This window comes from Phascolarctos cinereus, unplaced genomic scaffold (assembly GCF_003287225.1).
Source record: "Phascolarctos cinereus isolate Bilbo 61053 unplaced genomic scaffold, phaCin_HiC Scaffold_3;HRSCAF=262, whole genome shotgun sequence".
Taxonomy (NCBI): Eukaryota; Metazoa; Chordata; class Mammalia; order Diprotodontia; family Phascolarctidae; genus Phascolarctos; species Phascolarctos cinereus.
The window spans coordinates 73,984,904-74,006,769 of record NW_027555736.1 but is presented as its reverse complement, the minus strand read 5'-3'; the positions used below and the strand labels follow the sequence as shown (position 1 = coordinate 74,006,769).

Sequence of the window (21,866 nt, the reverse complement as noted above, 5' to 3'; positions counted from 1 at the left end):
ACTCCCAAAATTGCCTTTTTCATCCTACAGCCACTCAAGCCACGGTGGAGATGACTGTCAGCATGGCCCAGGTCGGAGCTGACGCTGCCCTAGTGGTGACACCATCCTACTATCGAGGCAGGATGACCAGTACGGCTCTGATCCACCACTACACCAAGGTGTTTCAAGTCTCAGGGCATGACGGTCAAAGATGATAGGCCCAGAGGATGGGGCAGAGGCTGCATTAGGAAGGAGAAGAAGGGAGAATTTAGCTTAAAGAATTAAACATTAGGTGGGTTCTTCTGGAGAAAGATGAAGTCTATATGTCCTAGAGGGGCTTCCAATTGGAATGAATAGAATGGCTACCTCTAGTTAAGGCTCAGGTGACTTGTGAAATCCAAGTCAGGAAGCAGGAGGACACAAGGCAGCTTGGGTTCCACAGGCCTGGGACGGGTGCTTGCTCACAGCCTCTCCTCTTTGTACCTTTCAGGTGGCTGATCTGTCCCCAATCCCAGTGGTGCTGTATAATGTCCCAGCTAACACGGCACTAGATCTACCTGTGGATGCCGTGATCACCTTATCTCAGCACCCAAACATTGTGGGCATTAAGGAGAGTGGAGGAGATGTGAGTCTAGTCAGTTCCTAGGGCTCCTTGGATGGTCACTCTTCTCTTTGCCTGTTGAATCTTTTTAAAGTACAACCCACATGCCATCTCTGCTCCCTCACTGTCCTCATTCTACCAAAGTTACTTAAGGCCTTTCTCTCCTCAAATATCTCAAATTATACTTTGTTGACACTTCTCTTGGACTTATCATACGTCTTTTTGTACAGTAGTTATTTATTCATATACAGACTATAAACTCCCCTAGTAGACTATAGACTTTAGGAGTTAATCTTTTTTTTAATTTTTAAAATGTTTTTTAATTTATTTAGTATTTTATTTTTCCCCAGTTACATGTGAAAACAATTTTTAACATTCGTTTTTAAAACTTTGAGTTCCAAGGAGTTAATCTTTCTACCTCAGCACCTAGTACTGTGGTTTCTACTCAGTAAATGTGTTGAATTGAATTGAATCCCCAGGGATCACACCCCTTCATGCCCTACTGGGACAGATAATTTCACTAGGAACTAGACTAATTAGTAAGGCTGTGTTTTATTATAGAAAGATGTCTGAATTTGGAGTCAGGGGACCCATATTCAAATCCTATTTCTGTTATTTACTATCTGTGTAATCTTAGGCAAATCATTGAGCTTTTCTCAGGGCATTGGATCAAATTACCTCAAAGGTCCCTTGCAGCTCTAAATCTATGATCCAATGATTCCCCAGAGGCTATGTGTCTCAGCCTCATATTCCCCCAATTCCCAATCCTAGGTTTCTATGGTTTCTCTCTCTCTTACCTTGTTTAAAAGTGCTTGAGTCTTTGGGTGATGATGCTTTCCTAGCTCTAGCCCTTGCCCTGTTTGTGTCCAGAGCATTTCTAGCCTCTGATCTGTGCTGTATCTAATATTGCAGGTGACCCGGATAGGCTTGATGGTTCACAAAACAAAAAAGCAGGATTTTCAGGTGTTGGCAGGATCTGCTGGTTTCCTGTTGGCCAGTTATGCCATAGGTGGGTCAGTGTCTCCAGACTCTGGGGTTTCCACTTCAATACTTTGTCACATATTTGGAATCTACATACACAGACAAGTAGGCAAGAAGGAAGCAAGCATTTATTAAGCACCTACTGTATGTGAGACACCGTGCTAAATGCTTTATAAATATTTTCTCATTTCATCCTTACAACAACATTTAACAGTTGGGGAAACTGAGGCACACAGAGATGAAGGGATTTTTCCAGGGTCACCCAGCTAATGGCCGAGGCTGGATTTGGACTCAGGTCTTCCTGACTCCAGGCCTGGCACTCACTGTGTCACCTCGCTACGTCTAAGGAAAAGATAGTGTCAGGGGGAAGCTAGGTGGCACAGTGGATAGAGCACTGGCCCTAAAGTCAGGAGGACCTGAGTTCAAATCCAGCCTCAGACCAAACACTTGACACTAGCTGTGTGACCCTGGGCAAGTCACTTAACCCCAATTGCCTAAAAACAAAAACAAAAAAACCCAAACAAACTAGAAAAGAGACAACTGGAAATTGTCAAAGGTGACCAAACAGGGCTGAGCAGGTCTGAAAATGGAGCAGAGAGGGTGGAGATGGCGTGGCCAACCTCGGCACTCTGAAGCCTCAGGAAGGTTGCCAGGAGATTGGCCTTTGTGAACATTCGGCACCTAGTTTTGTTTGGCTGCCTCACACTCTGGAGCAAAGAATGCCTTGCATGTTGTAGGGACACCTAGAGCCTGTTCTAATGTCCCAGGCTCCCTGTTTTGAGACAGATTTAGCTCCTCTAATCTCACCTTGTAAATCATTCACATTGGATAGTGGCCCTGAGCCTCTCCCCTCCAGGTCACCTTCTTTTCCCTATCTCTGAGTATAGAATGACTCATACAGAGGCAGCTGGATTGACCCTGAGATTGAATGGAAAGGGATTTTGGGTTTCTTGCTCTGTTTGTGTTATTTTGTTGGAGGCCAGAGTCCCTCAAATAGTCAGATGAGTTGTTGATTGGAGTTGGAGTGAGGAAGATCTCAGTTCAAATACTCTGACTCATTCCTCTAATACTATCTGTGGGACCTTGGGCAAATCAGTTCATCTCTTTGAGAGTCCATTTCTTCATTGGTAAAATGAAGATGACAATACCTTCATACCTACCTTGGGTACAGTGGCTAGGGTGCTGGGCCTGGAGTCAGCAAGACCTGAGTTCAAATCCAGCCTTAGACATTTACTAGCTGGATGACCCTGGATGAGTCACTTAACTTTTGTCTGCCTCAGTTTCCTTAACTGTAAAATAGACATAAAAAGCACCTTTCCTGACAGGATTGTTGTGAACATTAAATATATATTGGTTAAGCAGTTAGCACAGTGCCTGGATAATAGGTGCTATTATCCTCTCACCTTACCTCATAGGGTTGTCTTGAAGCTCAAATGTGATTATGTATTTAAAATTCTTTGCAGACTTTAAAAGTACTACATAAAAACAGTTATTCATTTGAGGTCAATAATAATAGGAATAGCTCACCTTTGTACAGGCTTGAGAGTTTCAAAGCACATCTTCACATTTGACCCACTTACTAGCACAGTTAGGGGCTCACTCTTCTCCCCATTTTAGAAACTGAGGCTTTGAGAAGTTCATTGACTCACTCAGGGTCACCCAGCTGGTCTTCCCACTTCCAAGTGGGAAGTTCTTATCAACTATACCCCAGTGTATACATCATGGTTCCTGAAAGACAGAGGCCCACGTGGAATATGAGGGGTCCACCTCCAACCACAATGGCCCGGGGCTCTAGTTTTCAAGGGCGTATAGAAAGAACGATCTGGTTACTAACCTTAGGGGACCCTAGTTCCCCCTGGGCTTCCACTGGATCAGACTTGGCAATTCTCTTCCCAGTCCCTAAGGAGAAGGGAGCTGTGGTTGGACTTATATAATTTGTAAGACCCCTTCTTGCCCTCAGAAAGGAGCTCAGGGCCTTGTCCCCAGATACCTCATTCCTAAGTTTATTATACTGCTCTTTCTTCCTAGGCCTAAACCCAGTTTTTGCCCATGCCTCAGTTTCTTCTCTAAATAGTTCAGATTCCTTCGGGGACTAAAGTGATAAAAGAGCAAGGCTTCTTTCCTGCTACTGATCCGGTTCTCCTGGGGTTGGGATCACAGAAAAGGAGCCTTAGCTGTCAGATAGGACCTCGATTCTTCTGAATCATTCCTCCCAGCTCCCCTGGGTACAGAGAGGGAGAAGGACTTCTGACCAGTCAGCATCATAGCTCCAATTTCTTGCTGCCCACCAAACTCCTCTAAATAGCATCTTTGGAGTCTGTTTCCCTCATGCATGACAACTTTTCTCCTTGGCAATCTATATTCTGTGGTCACAAAGTTCCAACTTTTTCTGTGCTTGGTAATCAATGCCAGGATGACTCTGCTTTCTCATTGTGCATATCTGCATTGGCCATGTGGTTGACTTGAGTCCCAAGACAGAGTCATACTTACTGGTCTACTGCAATGTGTTTTAGGGACAAGATTACTCAGAGTTTGGAGACCTGGGTCACTGCTTCTCCAAGCCTCAGTATTCTTTTCTGCCAAATGGAGTGGTACTAAATGCTGATCTCTACGGTCCCTTCCGGATCTGAAGTGCTAGGATTCTAAGTCTCCTAAGAGAAAGGAAGCTCCCCTTTCAGGATTCAGGGCTTCTCTGGGTCATTTGTGTGTGTGTGGGGAGTGAGGGTGAAGGGTTGGGGAGCACACAGGCTGTGATTGTGCTCTAAGTTTTATCTCTGGCTGTGGTGGCAGGAGCTGTTGGGAGTATCTGTGGTTTGGCCAATGTCCTGGGAGCACAGGTGTGCCAGCTGGAGCGACTCTGCCTCACTGGGCAGTGGGAAGATGCCCAGGCCTTGCAGCATCGCCTCATTGAACCCAATACTGCGGTGAGCTCCCTGTAAAAGGGTCCTCTTCCCTTTGTGCCTGTTCACAGCCATTCTGGGCCTCTGAATGGGAAAGACAGCAGGAACTTAACCAGCTTCCCAATTGATCTCTTTATTTTCAGAAAGAGCACCATGAGGATGGCATCCCTATTCTGAGATCAGACGGTATAGAGGGTGGCTGAGAGCATCGCCCAGGCTGTTCCTGGAATTCCTGTGCCTATGTCTAGGTCTGACATAGGAGATGAGGGACTCTCCTGTGAGTCTGAGTGTTGGCAGTGCCAGCCCACCAGAACTGGGATGACAGTGAGGCAGGAGTTCTTCCCTTCCTAATGACGGCACTTGGAGAAGCAATCTGATTCCTCTCCATTGTCATTCTCTCCCCTCCCAAAATGCACCCCCCTATTACACAGTCTTATGATAAGCTTACACATAGATGTTTAGTTCAGATGTAGAACAAACTGTGTTGTCTTGGGTCAGTTTCTGGGGGACCAGCCTGGTCTCAAACACACAGCTGATGTGAGATTAGAAATAACATTAAGATGGTCTCCATGGGCTAAAGAGATAGCTTCATCCCCTTGAGTCATTCCCCCCTGAATGCTCCTTCTTTTGGGCTTTTTATGGATCATGGGGATGGGTGGGCCTGGTTTCTCTTGTTTTTTTGCCCCTTCTAATGGGACACAAAGAAAGACAATCCAGACTCAAGGAAGTAACAGCTGGGGAGAAAAGTAGGAGACTCCCAGGATATAGAACTTCCTAGGGGCTATAAATAGGATGTAACAGTTTGTAAGATGAAGCCCCTCCAGCTAAGCACCATCAAGGTACACACTGCCCCTGCACATTACACATTCCTCTGTGAGGCTGGGTGACCTGCTCCTATACCCCCTACTCACCCATACATCCCTTCTGTGGAAAAAGAGAGGACACAGAGAGAGTGATTGATAGAGGGGGGGCAGAGAGACAAATACAGGCAGGCAGACAAAGAGAGAGGCAAACCAACATGGACATACAAATACCACACCCAGAAGCTGCCTGTAGCCAGGCTTAAAACAGGAATATTCTTTCTGAGCTCTCGGGGTACACGCTAGGAAGAGGGGGGAGAATGACACTGGAGAAGAATCAGATTGTGTCTCTGTCATTATTAGGAAGGGAAGAACTGCCTCGCTGCCATCCCAATTCTGGGTGTGCTGGCACCGCCAGCCTCCTGTCTCGCAGGAGATTCCCTTCTCTCCTATGTCAGCCCTGGACACAGGCACAGGAATTCCAGGGCCACCTGTCTGCAGCCTGGGCTGTGGTCTCAGCTACCCTAAGTGCAGCTTGATCTCAGCAGATTGCCCTGCCCCATTGTACACAATGTCCTCCCTCCCTCCCACCCCTCTGCCAGACTTCTGCCCCACAGCTATATTTAGGAGTTTCCATGTCCTTCATTACCCAAGCATCTAACCTACCTTCTTCCCAAGTCCCTTAGGGGCTCTGTAGGGGGTCTTCAAGAGTTCTTCAGTGACTCATGGATTTTGGGGACAGGCTATTAAGTTTTCTACCACCAGGCCTCTTTCCCTCCTCCTCACCACCTCACTCTGTCATTCTGCCCCAGAAAGAAAGTAAAGGGCTGATTTCAGCGCTTAAGATCTCTGGACTTGGGAATGCCACCTCCATGATTGCTAAGGAATGCTGTCCTCTAGTGGATGGTTACTCATGACACAAAAGAAGGGGTTTTTTTGTTTTTAACCTCTTACAAAAAAGGTTTCCTTTGTGCAGTGAAGAACACCAAGGTTTTGAATGTAGGTCAGGGAGAAGCTGGAGGGGTTGAGGGTGGTGAGAAGGAAAAAGGAGAAGTTGGGTCTTAAGGGAGTGGTTTGAGGTTATTGAAGTAGGGAACATGAGGTCAGTGAGTTACCTCCTAGGATATATCCCTGGCTCTACCTCAGAAGCCCCCTCTCCTTCCTTGCTTCAGCCCTCCTGGTCTGACTATTATCTGCATTCCAGGCCCCAGCTGATAAGGGAGGCTCCAGGGATCCATAGGACAAGTCCAAGAGTTTGGACACTTTCCCTAAGGGGCTGTGCTCTAATTGCTTGTCCCCCTTCTCTCCAATCCTTGCTGGGTTTTTGTTCATCCTAGAACTAACTAAAGTGTTGAGAAGCAGTGTTAGGTAGGGGCCAGAAATAAGAGGAACCTAGCTCTCTTTCCCACTTCCCACTAGTATTCTGCTGTGAAACCTTGGACAAGTCGCGTCATTGCCTTTCCTCACCGATATGAAAAGGGGTTAGATGAAAGGATTTCTGGTCTCTTCCAGATTTAAAAATACGTGAAAAACTCTCCATCTTTCCCTGTTCAACAGATCCAAAGTCCTATACTCCTTTCCTCTCACTCCCTAGTAATGACCCCATATCTCTCAGGACTTGAAGCTGTGGTCCTAGATGTCCCCCTTGGTGCTACAGGCTTTGGAAGTTTTTTATTCTATGCTTAGGAGGAGAGGTGGGAGCCCTAACTTTGAGGGGCATATGTGTTTGGGCCTAGGATAAAGCTAGAGACTACCTCTGACATTTCCTCTCAGGTAACTCGACGCTTTGGGATCCCGGGGCTGAAGAAAACCATGGACTGGTTTGGCTACTATGGAGGTCCTTGTCGTGCCCCGTTGAGTAACCTGAGCCCTGATGAAGAAGAGAAGCTACGCTTGGATTTCACTACCAATGGCTGGCTATGAAGAGCCAGGTGCAGGTCATGGCCTTCCCCTGCCAGGTCCCTAGTTGGCCACCACTCCTATACCCATAACCTTAATGATATAGCAGAGGTCAGGGGGAGCTATGGTGCCATTACCCTTTGCCTGCTCCCATTCTTTCCATCCCCTATCCCCTAAGGATGATTCAACCTTTCTCAACCTCAGTTTTCCCATCCGTGAAATGGGGCTAAAAAATCACCTACCTCACAGGGTTGTTGTGAGAATCAAATAATATATATATATAAAGCAGCTTCACAAACCTTAAAACACCATATAAATGTGAGCTATTATTATGTCTCCAGGCCCTTCCTCCTCCACCAGACACTACTGGCCAGACAGGTGGTAGCATCAGGACCACATCATTCCCCCAGACTACAAACCTCCTATCTGTTTCACAACACCACATTCCTCAGAGTCCCCAGTTAGGAAAAGATGCTTTTTGTTACTTTGGTCTCTGCTCCAGCCTTTTCCCTATGATCTCAGTATCCAGAAGGGAAGGTGGGGGTTGGGGGTGACAGGAATGTCATATTCTGAGCTGGAATAAAGAAGCCTGAGAAGAATAGAGGCTGCTCAGCCTTGGGAAGATAACCCTGAGCTCCAGTCTCTGCTGTTTGGTCCAGGACATAGGTAGGGGAGGCTTCTGCCCACTGGTGGAAGTAGGTGGGAAGAAAACCTAGAGTGGAAAGGCTGAGAGACATGCACAAAGGCAAAGCCATTAACAATAACTGTACTCCACTCCCACCACCATCACTGAGCCAGCCACCCTTGCCTGGATAGGTATTTGTCAAGCACAGTGCCTGGCACACAGTAGGCACTTAACAAATGCTTCTTCCCTCCCCCCTAGTATCTCAGTACTCTATAACTCAACAGCACCCATTTAATCTATGCATTCCCTGCATTTGGCAGGCAGGATGAGGGCATGATTTCAGGTTTGTGGTCCAGGGGCTCATCAGCCTCGTCAACTGCAAGCATACAGCGCCACCTGGTGGACAAATGTTACTGAAGCCATCTTTAGACATCAGAGAGGGGAATCACAAACTAAGACTTGGCCAGTCTCGTGTCCGGCGCTGCCTTTCATTGGTAAAACCGTTGCTTTGGAACTTCGATAATCTCCTGTACTCCCAACCACGTGATACTATTTATAAAGACCGATAAACTACACAGAAGCAAATTGGGTCCTGATCTGCCCCTACCCTCACCCCTACCAGTTTCCTTCCTGGATACCAGGAGGCCTCAGCCTAGCTGAGCCCACCGTGACAGTTCTTGAGGTGCACTCTGTTTCAGAACTTACAACAGGCCCTAATGATGGCGTGGAGGAGGAAGTCATAAATACTCTCAAGGCCAGGTGAGAGGATCAATTTTGGGAAAGCCCAAAATAAATTGGAGGGAAGTAGGCCTTACTGAGGGGCATCTTGAATCTCGACTTATTACTGGCCCTTGGAAAGAGCAAATGGGGCTCTACTGATCTAGTCATAGCTACAAAGAAAAAAATAAGGATCAAAAGCAAGAGAACTACATATTGGCAGTTTGGAAGATGCATTGATTCCTTATAAACACTTTTATTTCAACAGTACAATGCAGAGATGATAGAGGCACACAGCTAGTATTTCTGCTGCACATGAAACATTCAATGTGAGAATAATGGGGAGTGTGCTGTGTCCAAAGTCTCAGAATGAGCTCTATGTGATGCTGATGAGTAGAGTTTTCATCTCCAGGTCTAATGTCCAGGGCCGGTGGTGAAAGAGTTACGGTGACCTGGATTTGGTCCACCGAGTAGTTTTTAGCTCAACACATTCCTGACTGATCTGCACCCACCTCTGTCTAAATTCCAGGGAGCTGACAGTGCTCTGGCCAGGTGGTCCACAAGGAGGACTCCTGCCTAACCAGTTCCTTTCCAGTCTTAAGGAAGACCAAATCAGTCCTGGCTTTCACACATTATTAGTGGGCCTGGAGGTTCCTGTCCTCTGTTCTACACGTGAGTTTAAGATTATAGTTCTGTATCGCTTTTTTACCCATATAAGAACAATGAAGGTACATAAAGATGAGATGTATAAATGGAGTCCTTTTGTGTAATGGAGTTACACTGTAAAGTCAAGGACACATGAAGGCTCACCACAGCGCCCAAAGACTGGGAAAGAGGAGTTCAAGATCAGCCTGGCCAGTTTACGTAACAGGCCTGGAGCCTTAATTCCAAACAATAACAACATAAGAAGAAGTCTCCAACCTAGGCTCTTAAATGCCTGCTGCATGCCTTCTTTCCCTGACCCCCTAGATAGTCCACCCTCTTCCCTCCCCCAGGATGCCCAAGGCATGGGCCTCTGGTGAGGGAAGGCTGTTGGATCACCTCCCCCAAATGGAGGGGGGGCACTAAGTATATTGCAGGTGACCATGGACCCGGGATGAAGCAGAAGGCAGCAAGGCTGGGGGCAGTGCAGGGATTCAGGGATGGAGAGTCCCCAGGGTATGGAAAAAGGCAGCTCGTCTGAGCAGCAGCAGACAAGGGGCAGGGCCAAGGCAAAACTGAAATCAGCCGCTCCCTCTCCAGCAAGTCAGAGCTGTTGGAGGGCCTGTAAACGGCCCCAGTCCACAGTCTAGCTTTCAATTGGCAGGCAAAGGGGATGTGTCAGAAGGCAACTGTTTGGTGTTCATAACTCAAAGAATCTTGGGTCTGGTTCATTCCTTCACTTGCAGTGAATGAACAGAGGTGGCTGGACTGCCCAACGGCTCCTCCCGGCAGAGCCACGGTACCCTTGTCAAGCTGGGAGGTTCCGGGCTGACTCAGAAGCCCTCTGCGCCCTCTGGATCACTGCAGGACACTTTTCTCGCCGTAGCAACTTATTATTCTCAAACAGACCTTCATTTCGAGGAACTCCATGAGAACCATCAGGAAAAGTCAGCAGGCCTGTTGGTTAAGATAAAAGAGGAAAAACCAATTAGAGACATTATTATAGGAGGCTACTCAAAGGTCTCGGTTCAAATCCAATTCAGAGAAGTTGAAAAATGCTTTCCAGGCCCATAAGAGATTGTTATTGTCACCTTGCTGAGGACCATGGAAGGAAAAGATGGGGCTCTTAGGCATCAGTGAGTAAAAAGGGAGAGGCTGGACTCAACAGATAGCCTCCCACCTCTTCACGCTCAACAGTCTAACTGCTTGGAACAAGGGAAGGCCCAGCCCTGACTAGATGAACTGGAAGAACAATCCACCTGTGGCTGCTACTCACCAAAGCCATCTACTCTGCCACTCTTGAACTCTCCCTCAAAGGTCATGTTGTCATGGCGGATGAAAACGCCAACACCATTGAACTTTCCTTGGGCAAACTCCCCTTCGTATCTTCAGAGAGAGAGACACCAAGATCAGCCATGTGCAGAGAGACTCCAAGCTGGAGCTGAGTGAACATGCGGAATGTGATTCCACCTGTTTCCAAGCTCCAGCCATATTCAACCAGAGTTAGTTGACTGTGACATAGCCCAGGAAGGGAAAGAAGGGAACATAAGAGGAAAATGCAGATGGAAAGTGATGGAGGATAAGAGTCAAAAGATCACTTCCCTCCTGGCCACTTCAGAAAAGCTTCCAGATCTTGAAATGTTTAAGATCAGTCAAGAGAGATGCCACACTCTTTGGGGGCAGGATCTGCAGGGACTGGGACTGGCTCAGAGTTAGCAAACTGTTTATTGTCATCCCATTTGTAAACTGGAGCCTCCCCAGTCTAAGGCTGAGAGGGGAGAGGACCAAGTACCCACCTTGAGCCATCTGAGAAAGTCAGTACCCCGAAGCCATTAAAGAGCCCATTCTCAAAATGACCCAGGTAGGTGCCGCCATCTGCAAACATCAGTTGACCAATACCATGCCTGCGGCCTAAGCAAAGAAAAGGACAGGTGTCAGGCTGGAATGGGGCAGCTCCTGGGTACCTTCTCAAGCACCTATCATCCCTTCCCTTACAGACCACCGACTCAAAGAGGAAAGAGTTATCCTAAAAAATAAAAAGAGGACAAGTTAGTGACATCAGTACGGCTTAGCATTCTGGTGCTGAAAGAGCTAGAAGAACAAAGCACCAAAGCTGCCATGTGAAGGCAATGAGACTTCCTGGGACTTCCCCTCCTTAATTTACAACCAACTGGTTTGGATTCTCTTCACATGCAAAAGTGACAAAAATCTAGAAACTAAAAACTGCCCCTCATCAGTGTGAAAGATGCAAGACAAAAAAGATCGACTCTTACAGCACTGGCTAAGATTTCACATCTTTGAGGGTGCTCTATTTGCCCACTGAATTGGCCAGGAAACAAGGCAAGATGCCCGGTGAACAATAATGCTCTTGAGACAATGGAGAATGGAGTTTATTTTAGGGACAAAGAAACTGTAATTTCCTGGGGCTACCCAGAAGTTACATGTGAGCTCTTGGAGGACATGACGAGAGGCAGACAGAACTAGGGAGAGAAGGAAAAAGACTTGGAATGAGATGAGGCAAGGAAGTTGTCATCACTCTTCCAGGCCATGTACTTAGTCAAGCTTCCATAATGGAATGTTTCAGTTGTCGTAACATGGAACTGATCCCAGTCTTCCACAAAAGGAATGAGGCCAAACAAGGGGATATATATAGTCTATTCTTCTAGCTGTATGTTACCAGAATAATTTAGGTTGAATCGATGATATCCTTAATTCTTTTGCTTTTAAAATACTTAGTTTTGTTTTACTCATATAGATATAAAGGGAACTATTCATTAACATTAAAAAAATGCCTAAGTAACATCACTGAAAAATGTTGAACCGATCCAAATTTTGCAAAAAGGGTAGGGTCTGGGTTGATGAGGGGAGACTAACATTGCATGTTTCCTCTTTTACTCATATAGATATAATGCAAGGGGGAAAGATGCTAGGGAGAACAGAAGACCAGCAAAGTTGATTCAAATACTCTAATATATTTTCCCTTCATCCAGAAAAGAGTTCTCATCTCTGGAGACCTCCGACACCCTTCTCACCCTCCTTCCACTCGCCACGATATTCCTCCCCGCTGGAGTAGGTGAAGGAGCCTTTTGTCAGGGTCATGGTGACAGCTTACAGAAGACCAGGGTGAAACCACAGGAAACAGGTGGAGGCTTGCTATCGTCATAGGACAGCTAGAGGAAAGGAAAGCAGCTTTGCAGACATGTTTGAAAAAGCTTTTATCAGCCCACCCAAATTTTCATGAATTCAAACAGATCCTATGAAAAACATTCTTTTCCCCAACCACCACTATCCCTTTTTAATTACCCTCACCTTCTAATCAACTCCTTTACTTTATTCTAAAAATGTGAGCCACATCCCATTTTCTAAGATTCCAGGGGAAGAAAAGGGAATCAATAAAATGAAGGTCTATCTGTGCTTACTAAGCATAAAAGACCTGCCCTCAAGGAGCTTACAATTTCTTTGTTGATTCAACACAAAATGAAACAAAAATGAACAATGTAAGACACAATTAAATCTGAAATTGTGTGGTGCAATCATAAGTATTGTCAACATGCTAAGGAAAGGGAGACTAAGTAAGGCTGGAGTACATGTGAAAAACTTCATGAAAACAGGGGTGGGAGTGGAAAAGAACATTTACTATCACAGAAAATCTAGGCACTAAATGCCCTAAATTTTCTGTCACAGCTCATTCTTGGGATTCTGACATCTTAAAATTAGGAGATGATCCAGCAAAATTCAATAATTTTTGCCCACAATATGGAAAATACATATTAGGCAGATGAGAAAGGGCCTGCAGTGAGGGGAGCCAGCTGGGGGCCACTGAGCTAGAAATCCTTACCCTGATAGAGCTGGTGCTTCCAGTGTGTGTGTGTGTGTGTGTGTGTGTGTGTGTGTGTGTGTGTGTGTGTGTGTAGGAACGGGGTGCAAATGCTATGTCTGGGGAGTCACTGGAATCAAAGAGCTAGCAGGGACCTCAGGTGTTACCTAGTCCAACCCAAACCTGAGTAGAAATTCCTTCTATAACATCCTTGACAGGTGGTCATTCACCTTCCTCTCAAAGACCTTCAGAATTGGGACAATGGCTACCTTGGAAGGTAGCCCACTCCACTCTTGGAGAGCATTCTTCATTAGTAAATTCTCCTTCTAATGAGTCCAAATGTGCCTCTCTGCAACTTGTACCACAGCTCTGAGTTCTGCCCTCTAGGGGCAAACAAAATGAGCCTAATCCCTCTGTCTCGTGACTGCACTTCAAATACATAAGGACCATAACCATTTCCCCCTGAAGCTTACTCTGGGTTAAACATTCTCACTTCTTCCCACTGATCCTCACAGGGAATGGCTGCGTATCTATCTCCTCACCCCCATGACTGTTCCCCCTTGGATGTGCTTTGGCTTGTCAACATCCTTCCCAAAATGCACTGCCTCGACCCGAAGGAGTCATTCACTCCCCATATGCTACAACCAGGGCCAAGCACAGCAAAACCATATAAAGCCTTCTCATCCTGACAATACTACTTCCATTCCTCCGGCTTGGGACTGGGCTAGCTCTTCTCCTTGACACATAATGATGCTACTCTCGGACACTAGAAGAGGCCCTCACAGTGCCAGGTCCGTCACATGAATTATATCACTGCTAGCCACCACATCCCTCTGATGCAGTAGTGATAATCTCCACTCTGGAGATTAGGAAATCATGGCTCAGAGGTCCAGTGATGTGCCCACGCTCATACACCTTGTGTCAGAAGGGGAATTTGGACAAAGGGTGTTTCTGACATCATGTATGACACCTTCTCCACCATGCCATATGCTTCTGTAACAACATATCGCACCACTGACTCCTTTTGAATTGTGGTCTTCTAAATCTCACTCAGACTTTTTTCATATGATTGTTTAGCCATATCTTACCCATCCTATACTTTTGTGGTTGATTTCTTTTCCCCCCAAGTAAAGGAACTTCATATTCTCCCTTAAAGGTTTCATCCCAATAGTTTTGGCTCTTCACTCTAGTCTGATGAAGTCTGTCATTTTGCCTATTTAGCTATCCCTCCCAGGTTTTTTATCCACCAATTTTCATGAACGTTCCATCTATACCTTCATCCAAATAACTGATTAAAATGAAAAGAACCAGGACAAGGGCTGAACCCTGTGGCATTCCACCACAGACCTCCCTCTAGTATGTCATAGTTCCATTAGTCATCATTTCTTAGGACCGATCATCTAATTCCAAATCCACCTCCACATGTCTCCATCCTGACCACAACGAAGTCATGAGACCCTCTGTCAAATGCCTTACTGAAATCTGAGTGTGCTATGCATGTGGGGTTCTTTTCATCTATCATTCTAGTAACTCTGTCAAAAAAGGAAATGAGGGTAGCCTGGCATAACTTGTTCCTGATGAACTCCTGCTGGTTCATGACAGTCACTGGCCAGTAGTGCATCCTACTCAGACCACACTGAGACGGGCTGACTTCTCCATTCCTTGCTTGCCCCTGATATCCGGATGACCTCTTTTTCTTCAAACAAATGCAGAGCCCGGTGCCTAGCATGCTTTCTCATCCATCAGTGTCCCAGGCCCTCAGCTCTGGTTTCAGACTCACAAGGCCCTTATCTCAAGCAGTTTAGCATCAGACAACGTCTGGGTGCAGGTCAACATGACTCCATTGCAAATACAACATTAATGAGAGCAAGAGGAATGGTTTTCCATCAGAACTCTAGGGGATAACTCTTTCCAGTTCAGATAGTTGTTCTGATAAATAAAGACTGAGGATGGTTCTTCCCAGACATAACAAGCCAAATCATTAGAGGCTGTGTAATCCAGGACCATCATTCCACTCATTTAAGATCAGTCAGGATTTACGGAAAGATATAGTGATGCATATTCTATCACTGAAAAAGTGATTTCAAAAGCAAATTCAAGGTTACTATTTCCACAGGAAGATTATGCTAAGGCAATCCCTTTCCAAGTTCAGCTGAAACGAATAAACATTGCTCTGTCTCAAAGATCGGCAAGGGTTCACTCCAGGATGTCTTGGGGAAGGGACTAGCACGAGATTGGCACCCCCATTGATTCATTTCCCTCTCCTGAGAGCTACACAGAAGTCCTAGTCAGAGTTACTGGTTGGCTGGAGGAACTGAACCTGTTTCTGAGGAACCTGCTGGATACTGGAAGAAAGGAAACACGACATCAGCTTTACCGACTGAGAGGGCACTCAACTGTTCCTTCCCTAGGAAACCAAGCACGTCTTTGCTGTGCTGTTTGTTGGCCCTTTGGGAATAAACTCCAAACATATGAAGAGAGCTAGTGAAATGCTACGGATTACTTTCTTTGTTACTTGTTACTCTCTCTCGTTGTCAATTCAGGAGGCCCTGCCTTGCTACCATCTTTCATTTGGTTTTAGAGTACAAGCTACAAATCCCCCAGGAAGTGTGGCCTATCTTCCTGGCAGCTATCTATTGGATATAGAGTTTGTACCACACACACACTCCTCAGACTACAAGTAGGAGGGCTATTGAAAAAAACATTTGAGATCAATGAATCTCAGCCAACGGCCGTTCGGCTGTTCTTTAGTGAGCAGCTACAACAGGTGTCCACATCTTATTGCTGCTGTTTGGGGCAACAAAGAGATTTACTGCTTTGACTTCCATAATTACTCAAACTGATTAATGGACAGCTGCACTGCCAATAGCTCAGAAATGGAATTTTATCACTGACCCTGGTCGCTGAGACAATTTACTAGTTTAAAAAAAAATGTAACCTCTGCTAACAAAGCCTAGGGCTTAATTAGTATACAACAAAAGATGCCAGAACACAGATTACTTTAGTTAACAATGAACTCAAATCAATATTTGTACCAGTTATTAAAATGACCACTTCAAAGAGGATATGGGGACTCTAGGCTTAGATTCCAGGCTTATAAGTGGAATCCAGTCACAGAGGCAAGATGATTCATGATTCTAAAGAGACACCACCTTTTCTGTACTCTGGATAAATGAATAAGCTACAAAAGCTACAAAGCTACATGCCAAACATTTGCCCAAAAGGAAATTACTCTGCTGTCTCAGAGCACAGATGTCCTAAGATGCTACTCAGTCCTCACAATGGAATTATCATTTTATGAGCACAGGACAACCTGTTCCCACATAAAGATGGCTGTTTTATATGGGTCTGAGTCTCCTAAGCTAAAGCATGTTTTATATGTGTCTACCTTACCTGCTTATATACTTTTCTATAATATTCCCAAAATATAACATTGCCAGATAATGTCACACACTTAAATTTCAACAAAGCTCTCTCCTTGATTAAAAAGGATACTGGTACTCAAATTTTAAGAACCCTAAAGAGAAGGAAATAAAGACTGCTAAGTGCCAGCAAGGCCTTGAAACTCAAGTTGGATCCTTTGATGGACCTTTGATCCCACTGACGTGGGTACTTTCTCCAGTACTGTAGATCTAAGCCCATCCATACTTTCTTGTCCTATTTGTACAACTCCTGTCCAGATCCCCTTGCAAATAAATCCTCTAGATCTTAACAATGTATGGGTAACCACAAAGACTGTGCGCTATCCCTCACTTCTCCCTAGGTCTTGCTATGTGATCGCCTAATCTTTTTTCCATTTGTAAATCTCTGATGATAGTCTAGTTTACAATATTTCTCCTGGGCAATTCTTCACTGGTAATATACTACAGTCAGCTCATACCCACCATATACCTTCTCTGTTGCCCTCTGGGTGACCCTTTAATTTGAGGACTTTGACAACTCAGCCAGGCACCACCAGGAAAATACTGTTAAAAAGCTAGGAAATAATTGTGAAGGGAAGCTCAGGATCACTAACTGCATTGTACAGTCTCCCCAAAGGTAATCCTGTCTGCTTTCCTCCTGTCTTCTTCTTGGGCACAGTTCACTGTCAATTTGAAATGTTTGTACAAGACAGTTGTACCGATGGACAAGCTTTGTTGATTGTTTATGCTACTGCATAACACCGTCTGAATAATAGGAATTCTTCTTTCACCAGGTTTTATTCTGTGAAGAATCAGGACAAAAACTTTTGAGTGATTACAGCAGTCACTTGGTTGGTTCTGTAATATTCTGGGGCTTGATGTAATTAGCGCAATGTATTCCATAAACAAGTGCATCTGAAGACCATTAACACCTATAGAAAATCCTTCTTCCACTTATCATTTGCTCTGAACATAAGATAATTCTCTATGATGATGGCACTCCTGGCAAGCATATGTCTCCCTGTTTTATGATTTGACATGTTACATCTTTCAAGGGATATTGTATGATTTTGACATATGCTTGGTGGTACATTCTTAGAGAACAGCCTTTAAGGAAGTATCTTGCCTTATTGAATCAAATGCCTTTTGACAGTAAAAAAAAAAAACCCCAAAATAATAAGCACAGTGGCTCTTCTAACCTTTACACCTTACAGTCAATTGTATGACTATAAAGATAGAACACTTTTGGTGAAAGCTGCCTTTTCCCTTCTCATACCTTCATCGAGGATGACCTTGTTGCATATGTAGATTATTGCTATAAAAATGTTGTAGAGATGGGAATATAAGCCAATGGGCTGGTATTTACTGATAGTCTCCCAATTTTGTGTGTGTGTGTGTGTGTGTGTGTGTTTTAATATTAAGGTCTAAGACTTTTTGCCATGCCTCTGGTATCCTCCCCTCATTCAGCTACCTTGAGAATCAACTCCTTAAGACTGTCACTTTCACAGGGACCTTCTCTGTATATACTAGGTCTATTTTAGTCACTCCTCTCATCTTAGCTTTTTCCAGGCACTAAGATGTCAGAGGCTAAATATGCTGCCTTTACCACTGTTATCGAGGGTAAAAAAAAAAAGGTTTTAAACAAGGTCTTTATTGATACTGTATCTTCTATTACATGACCAGAAGATGATGATGCAAGAAGGACCAAATACTTAGACTTGGTCATACGCTTTCTCAATATTTCAAATCTTTGATCATAACCATCCTTCCAGTTCCAACTAGACCACAGAAAAGGTACATGTGAATTCATGATGGACCTACTCTGACAATAATCATTAAAGAAAGAGTTTGTATGATCACTCATTTAGAGTTGGAAGGGACTTGAAGGGTCATCTAACCCAGCCCCCTCATTTTGCCTATGAGGAAACTGAGGTTGAAGGACTTCATATTTGTCTCAGATCATATAGGTAGCCAAATGACAGACCTAGCTAGAATTTGAAACAGTACTTTGACTCCAAATCCAGTGGTCTTTGCAGGTGTCAAGAGCTCATAGTTTAAATTTAACATGACCGAGAAATTTATTTGAAATGTTCATGCAGAAAAACAACAAATCAAATGGAAACAAAGCTCTCATTACCCTCCAAGAGTCCGAGTTTGGAAGTTTGTGGGGCAGGTCAGAATAAAGAAGGCAAGAAACTCCAGGGATCATACAGGACGAGCTAGCCTAAGACCGGAGGCTGGAACGCAGAAAAGCATCCAGAGAAAAAAAGCACATGTTGTTAGAGAGCCTCTTAACTTCTCTGAACCTCCGTTTCCTCATCTGCAAAATGGGCAGACTTTACCTCCATAGGGGTGTCCGGAGGCTACGATGACCTAACGCACGGAGGGAGCTCTGCAACCTCAGGGTGCCATACAAACAACAATGCGGGTTTTTTTTTTTTTGTTATTATCGTTATCATCACTCAGCTCATTAGAGCAAAGCGATCCCGTCCGCCAGTTCCCACCCGCGCCCCTGAGGCCAGGCCTGGCTCGGAGGGCTCCGCTTCCAAAGGAGAAGCTCAGCATCCCTGGCCACACCCACGGCCACACCCACCTCACCTCCACCCCGTGCGCCTCCCCCGTCCCCCCGCGGTCCCCCCCCTCCGCCCCCGCTAGCTGACCTGCGCTGCCCCCGAGACCCCGAGTCTCGGCTGCCGCGTCCCGACTCCGCCAGGCCAGCTGCTGCTGCCGGCCGCTCCACCGCCTCCCTCTGACCCCAGCCCCGCCCCCTCCGGGACCCCGGCTCTGCACCGAGCAGAGTCCCCGCCGCCCGTTGGTTGTTACCTGGGCAACCGGCAGCAACGCTTCTTCCCATTGGCCGTTCTGGCGTCGCCTGCTCCATCTTTGTGCGGGGCGAGGAGTGTAACGAAGGGATTCGTCCTTGGAGGGAGAGGGCCCCGAGAACGAGAGTTCCGGGCAGGGTTCGGGTCGAGCCATCCCACATCCTCTGAGGGTACTAGTAACCCGCGTGTGACCCCTACGAGGGACAGCTAGTGTAAGACTCTTAAGCAAAAAGCGCTCCGACTCCAATAGCCATTGTGACTCCAACTATTATAAGCCTCTCTGCACCTTCCTCCAGCATCACAACTGCAAAGCATCACTGCCCTTAGTTTTTCCACCTATGAATTTGCACTGTTCGTATGGTAGTATATTTAAAATGCTTTGCCTTCCCTCCTTTCTTTGCAGAGGCGAGGACCATAGGTACTGCATATATCGTCAGGCTCGATTGTTGTGCGACTTGGTTTTGCTAAACTATTTCCTTGCTCCCGCCGAACATCCCCCTCCCACCCAAATCTGCAATGCTTGGCTGCTCAAACGGCTTGGACGAGTTGGGAGTCACCAACCCTATTCCTTTTGTTAGCGTCCTCGAACAAGACGTTCCATCTCCCTACTCCAGACATTTTTTTTTCCCTGGCTGTCCCCGATGCCTAGAATGCTCTCACTCCTCACCTTTCCTTCTGGCTTTCTTGGCTTCAGCAGAAAAGGGATAAATGAAACTTTAGGACTAGACTTCTTTTACCTGGTAACAAAAATCAGAAAACACCCACAGGTACACATTTCAGTAAATAGTTTCACATGTGTAATCGGGATGGATTGGCACCCAGAGGCCCATTTTTGGAACTTGCATAGATATTCCCTCCTAGTTTCAGTTTAAGCAACCATGTGGAACTTGGGGGAGAGCCTATATCCAGTCATACGTGATTGAGAGGCATAAATAATGATGATAAGACTTCTGATTGGCTCAGAGGTACAGAAACTGAGTGAACCTATACAAGAGTTTTGCCCCTTCTTTTATTTTTTTCTTTCTTTTGCAGCTTTGAGGAGGAAAGACGACTTTGAGCAGTCTCAGAAAGTTGGCCACTGCGTTCAGTGGGTAGAATGCAGGACTTTGACTCAGGGAGACTTGAGTTCAAATCCTGATTCAGATACTTACTGGCTTTGTGACCCTGGGCAAGTCACTTAAGCTCTCTGTGTCTTAGTTTCCTTATCTGTAAAATGAGAATAAGTAATGGCACCTACCTCACAGGATTGTTATGACGATCAAATGAGTTTACATTTGTAAAGAATTTTGCAAACCTCAAGGTGCTATATAAATGCTAGCTACTGTGGTGGAAGTGAGCATATGGTCTCCTCTGTCTCTGATATTTTTTTCTTTTTTGCTATTATGTGAATGAGTATTTTGGACATATTTAGGCAATGATGTTATGAGTTCAGGACAGCCAGAGGGGAATGGTGACAGTCATGATGATCACAGTTGTCCTAGTGGCTACAGATGGATGTGGAGACAGTCATCTGGAGATGGCTGAAGCTTCAGGCAGTATGACTCCCTCATGGCAGATAGAAAGGGACTGCCTATGGACTCTAGAAAGACATTAGTCCTTGGATGCCAGCAGAGAGCTACATCTAAGGGAAACTTGGTGAAGAGAGGAGGAGTTGAAACCACCTATGTTGTCAACCTTGGTGACTGAGAGTATGGTGGTACCCTTGATAGTAGAGGGTACTTAGGAATAGATTTGGGGGTGAAGATAGTGTCCAGTTTTGGAAATGTTGAGTTTAGGGTGTTTACAGCATGTCCAAAAGGCAGTGGGAGATGTGAAACTGAAAGGTTGAGAGAAGTTGGGGATGGATAAGTAAGTCTGAGAATTATTTGCTTAGAGATAATTGAATCCAAGGGAACTGATGAGATCACCACAGTTCACTGTAGAAGGCAGAAAACACATCAATTCAACAAATATTTACTTTGGCCTCAAAGCTAGGAACTTATGGGAAGACTTGGATACTGGATTTAATCAATTAATCAATCAAGCAACAAGCACTTACAGTATTTAATGCCTACTATATGCCTGATGGGGCAGCTAGACGGCACAGTGGATAGAGCACAGGGCTTAGAGTTAGGAAGATCTGAGTTTAGATTCAACTTCAGATACTTACTAGCTGTGTGACCCTGGGCAAGTCACTTAACCTCTGTTTGCCTTAATCCAGTGGAGAAAGAAATATAAACCATTCCAATATCTTTGCCAAGAAAACCCCATGGACAGTATGGTCTACACCAGGGTCACAGAGAATCAGACATGAAACAATAACATATACCTGATACTGTGTTAAATACTGAGGATAGAAAAACAGTCAATTTCTGCTCTCAGGGAAGTTATTTTTTATATAGGGGAACAACATGTACACATATAAATAAATACAAAATATAGTCAAAGTGAATACAAGGTAATTTCGGGGGGAGGCTGGAAGGTGGGTGGGTGATGAGGCAGCATTTGAATTTTGAAGGCAGCTAGTTTAAGAGGCAGTGTGAATTTCAGGTATAGGGGAAGACAGCTTGCCCAAAGGCATGGCAGCTGAAATGGAATTATGTGTAAGGTACAGCAGGCAAACCAGTTTGGCTGGACAGTGAGGCATCTCAAGGGATGGAGCTTGCAATACGCCTGGACAGGTAGATTAGGGTCAGGTGATGA

At 45.3% G+C, this 21,866-nt stretch overlaps 2 protein-coding genes across 3 annotated transcripts in view; one reads left to right on the top strand and one right to left on the bottom strand.

Annotated features, from left to right (window-relative positions):
* The window catches only part of HOGA1 (4-hydroxy-2-oxoglutarate aldolase 1), a 37,790-nt gene extending 30,324 nt beyond the window's left edge, over positions 1 to 7,466 (top strand). Inside the window, 5 exon segments of the mRNA XM_020996845.2 lie at positions 31 to 158; positions 470 to 604; positions 1,493 to 1,589; positions 4,352 to 4,485; positions 7,035 to 7,466. Of these exon segments, the coding sequence (XP_020852504.1) occupies positions 31 to 158; positions 470 to 604; positions 1,493 to 1,589; positions 4,352 to 4,485; positions 7,035 to 7,184 (644 nt within the window). The 3' untranslated portion in view covers positions 7,185 to 7,466.
* Positions 7,467 to 8,718: 1,252 nt separating this feature from the next.
* Positions 8,719 to 19,113, bottom strand: MORN4 (MORN repeat containing 4). Of its 2 annotated transcripts, XM_020996847.2 has the most exons (6): positions 19,023 to 19,113; positions 18,500 to 18,599; positions 12,177 to 12,314; positions 10,941 to 11,055; positions 10,421 to 10,530; positions 8,719 to 10,101 (listed from the first exon to the last, which is right to left on the bottom strand). In XM_020996847.2, exons 3-6 carry the CDS (start codon positions 12,241 to 12,243, stop codon positions 9,953 to 9,955), a joined length of 441 nt encoding a protein of 146 aa, XP_020852506.1. In that variant the 5' UTR covers positions 12,244 to 12,314; positions 18,500 to 18,599; positions 19,023 to 19,113; the 3' UTR covers positions 8,719 to 9,952. The 2 variants fall into 2 exon arrangements, with proteins under 2 accessions (XP_020852506.1, XP_020852505.1); XM_020996846.2 differs by lacking the exon at positions 18,500 to 18,599.
* Between the last annotated feature and the right edge of the window lie 2,753 nt (positions 19,114 to 21,866).

Bases quoted from the DNA above. Each gene is read 5' to 3' on its own strand.
- MORN4 (XM_020996847.2), bottom strand. From the start codon at position 12,243: ATGACCCTGACAAAAGGCTCCTTCACCTACTCCAGCGGGGAGGAATAT. The intron at 10,531-10,940 runs GTGGGTACTTGG...CTCTCTCTGAAG, and splicing joins ACTTTCTCAGATGGCTCAAG to ATACGAAGGGGAGTTTGCCC. The intron at 10,102-10,420 runs GTGAGTAGCAGC...CTTAACCAACAG, and splicing joins TGGCAGAGTAGATGGCTTTG to GCCTGCTGACTTTTCCTGAT.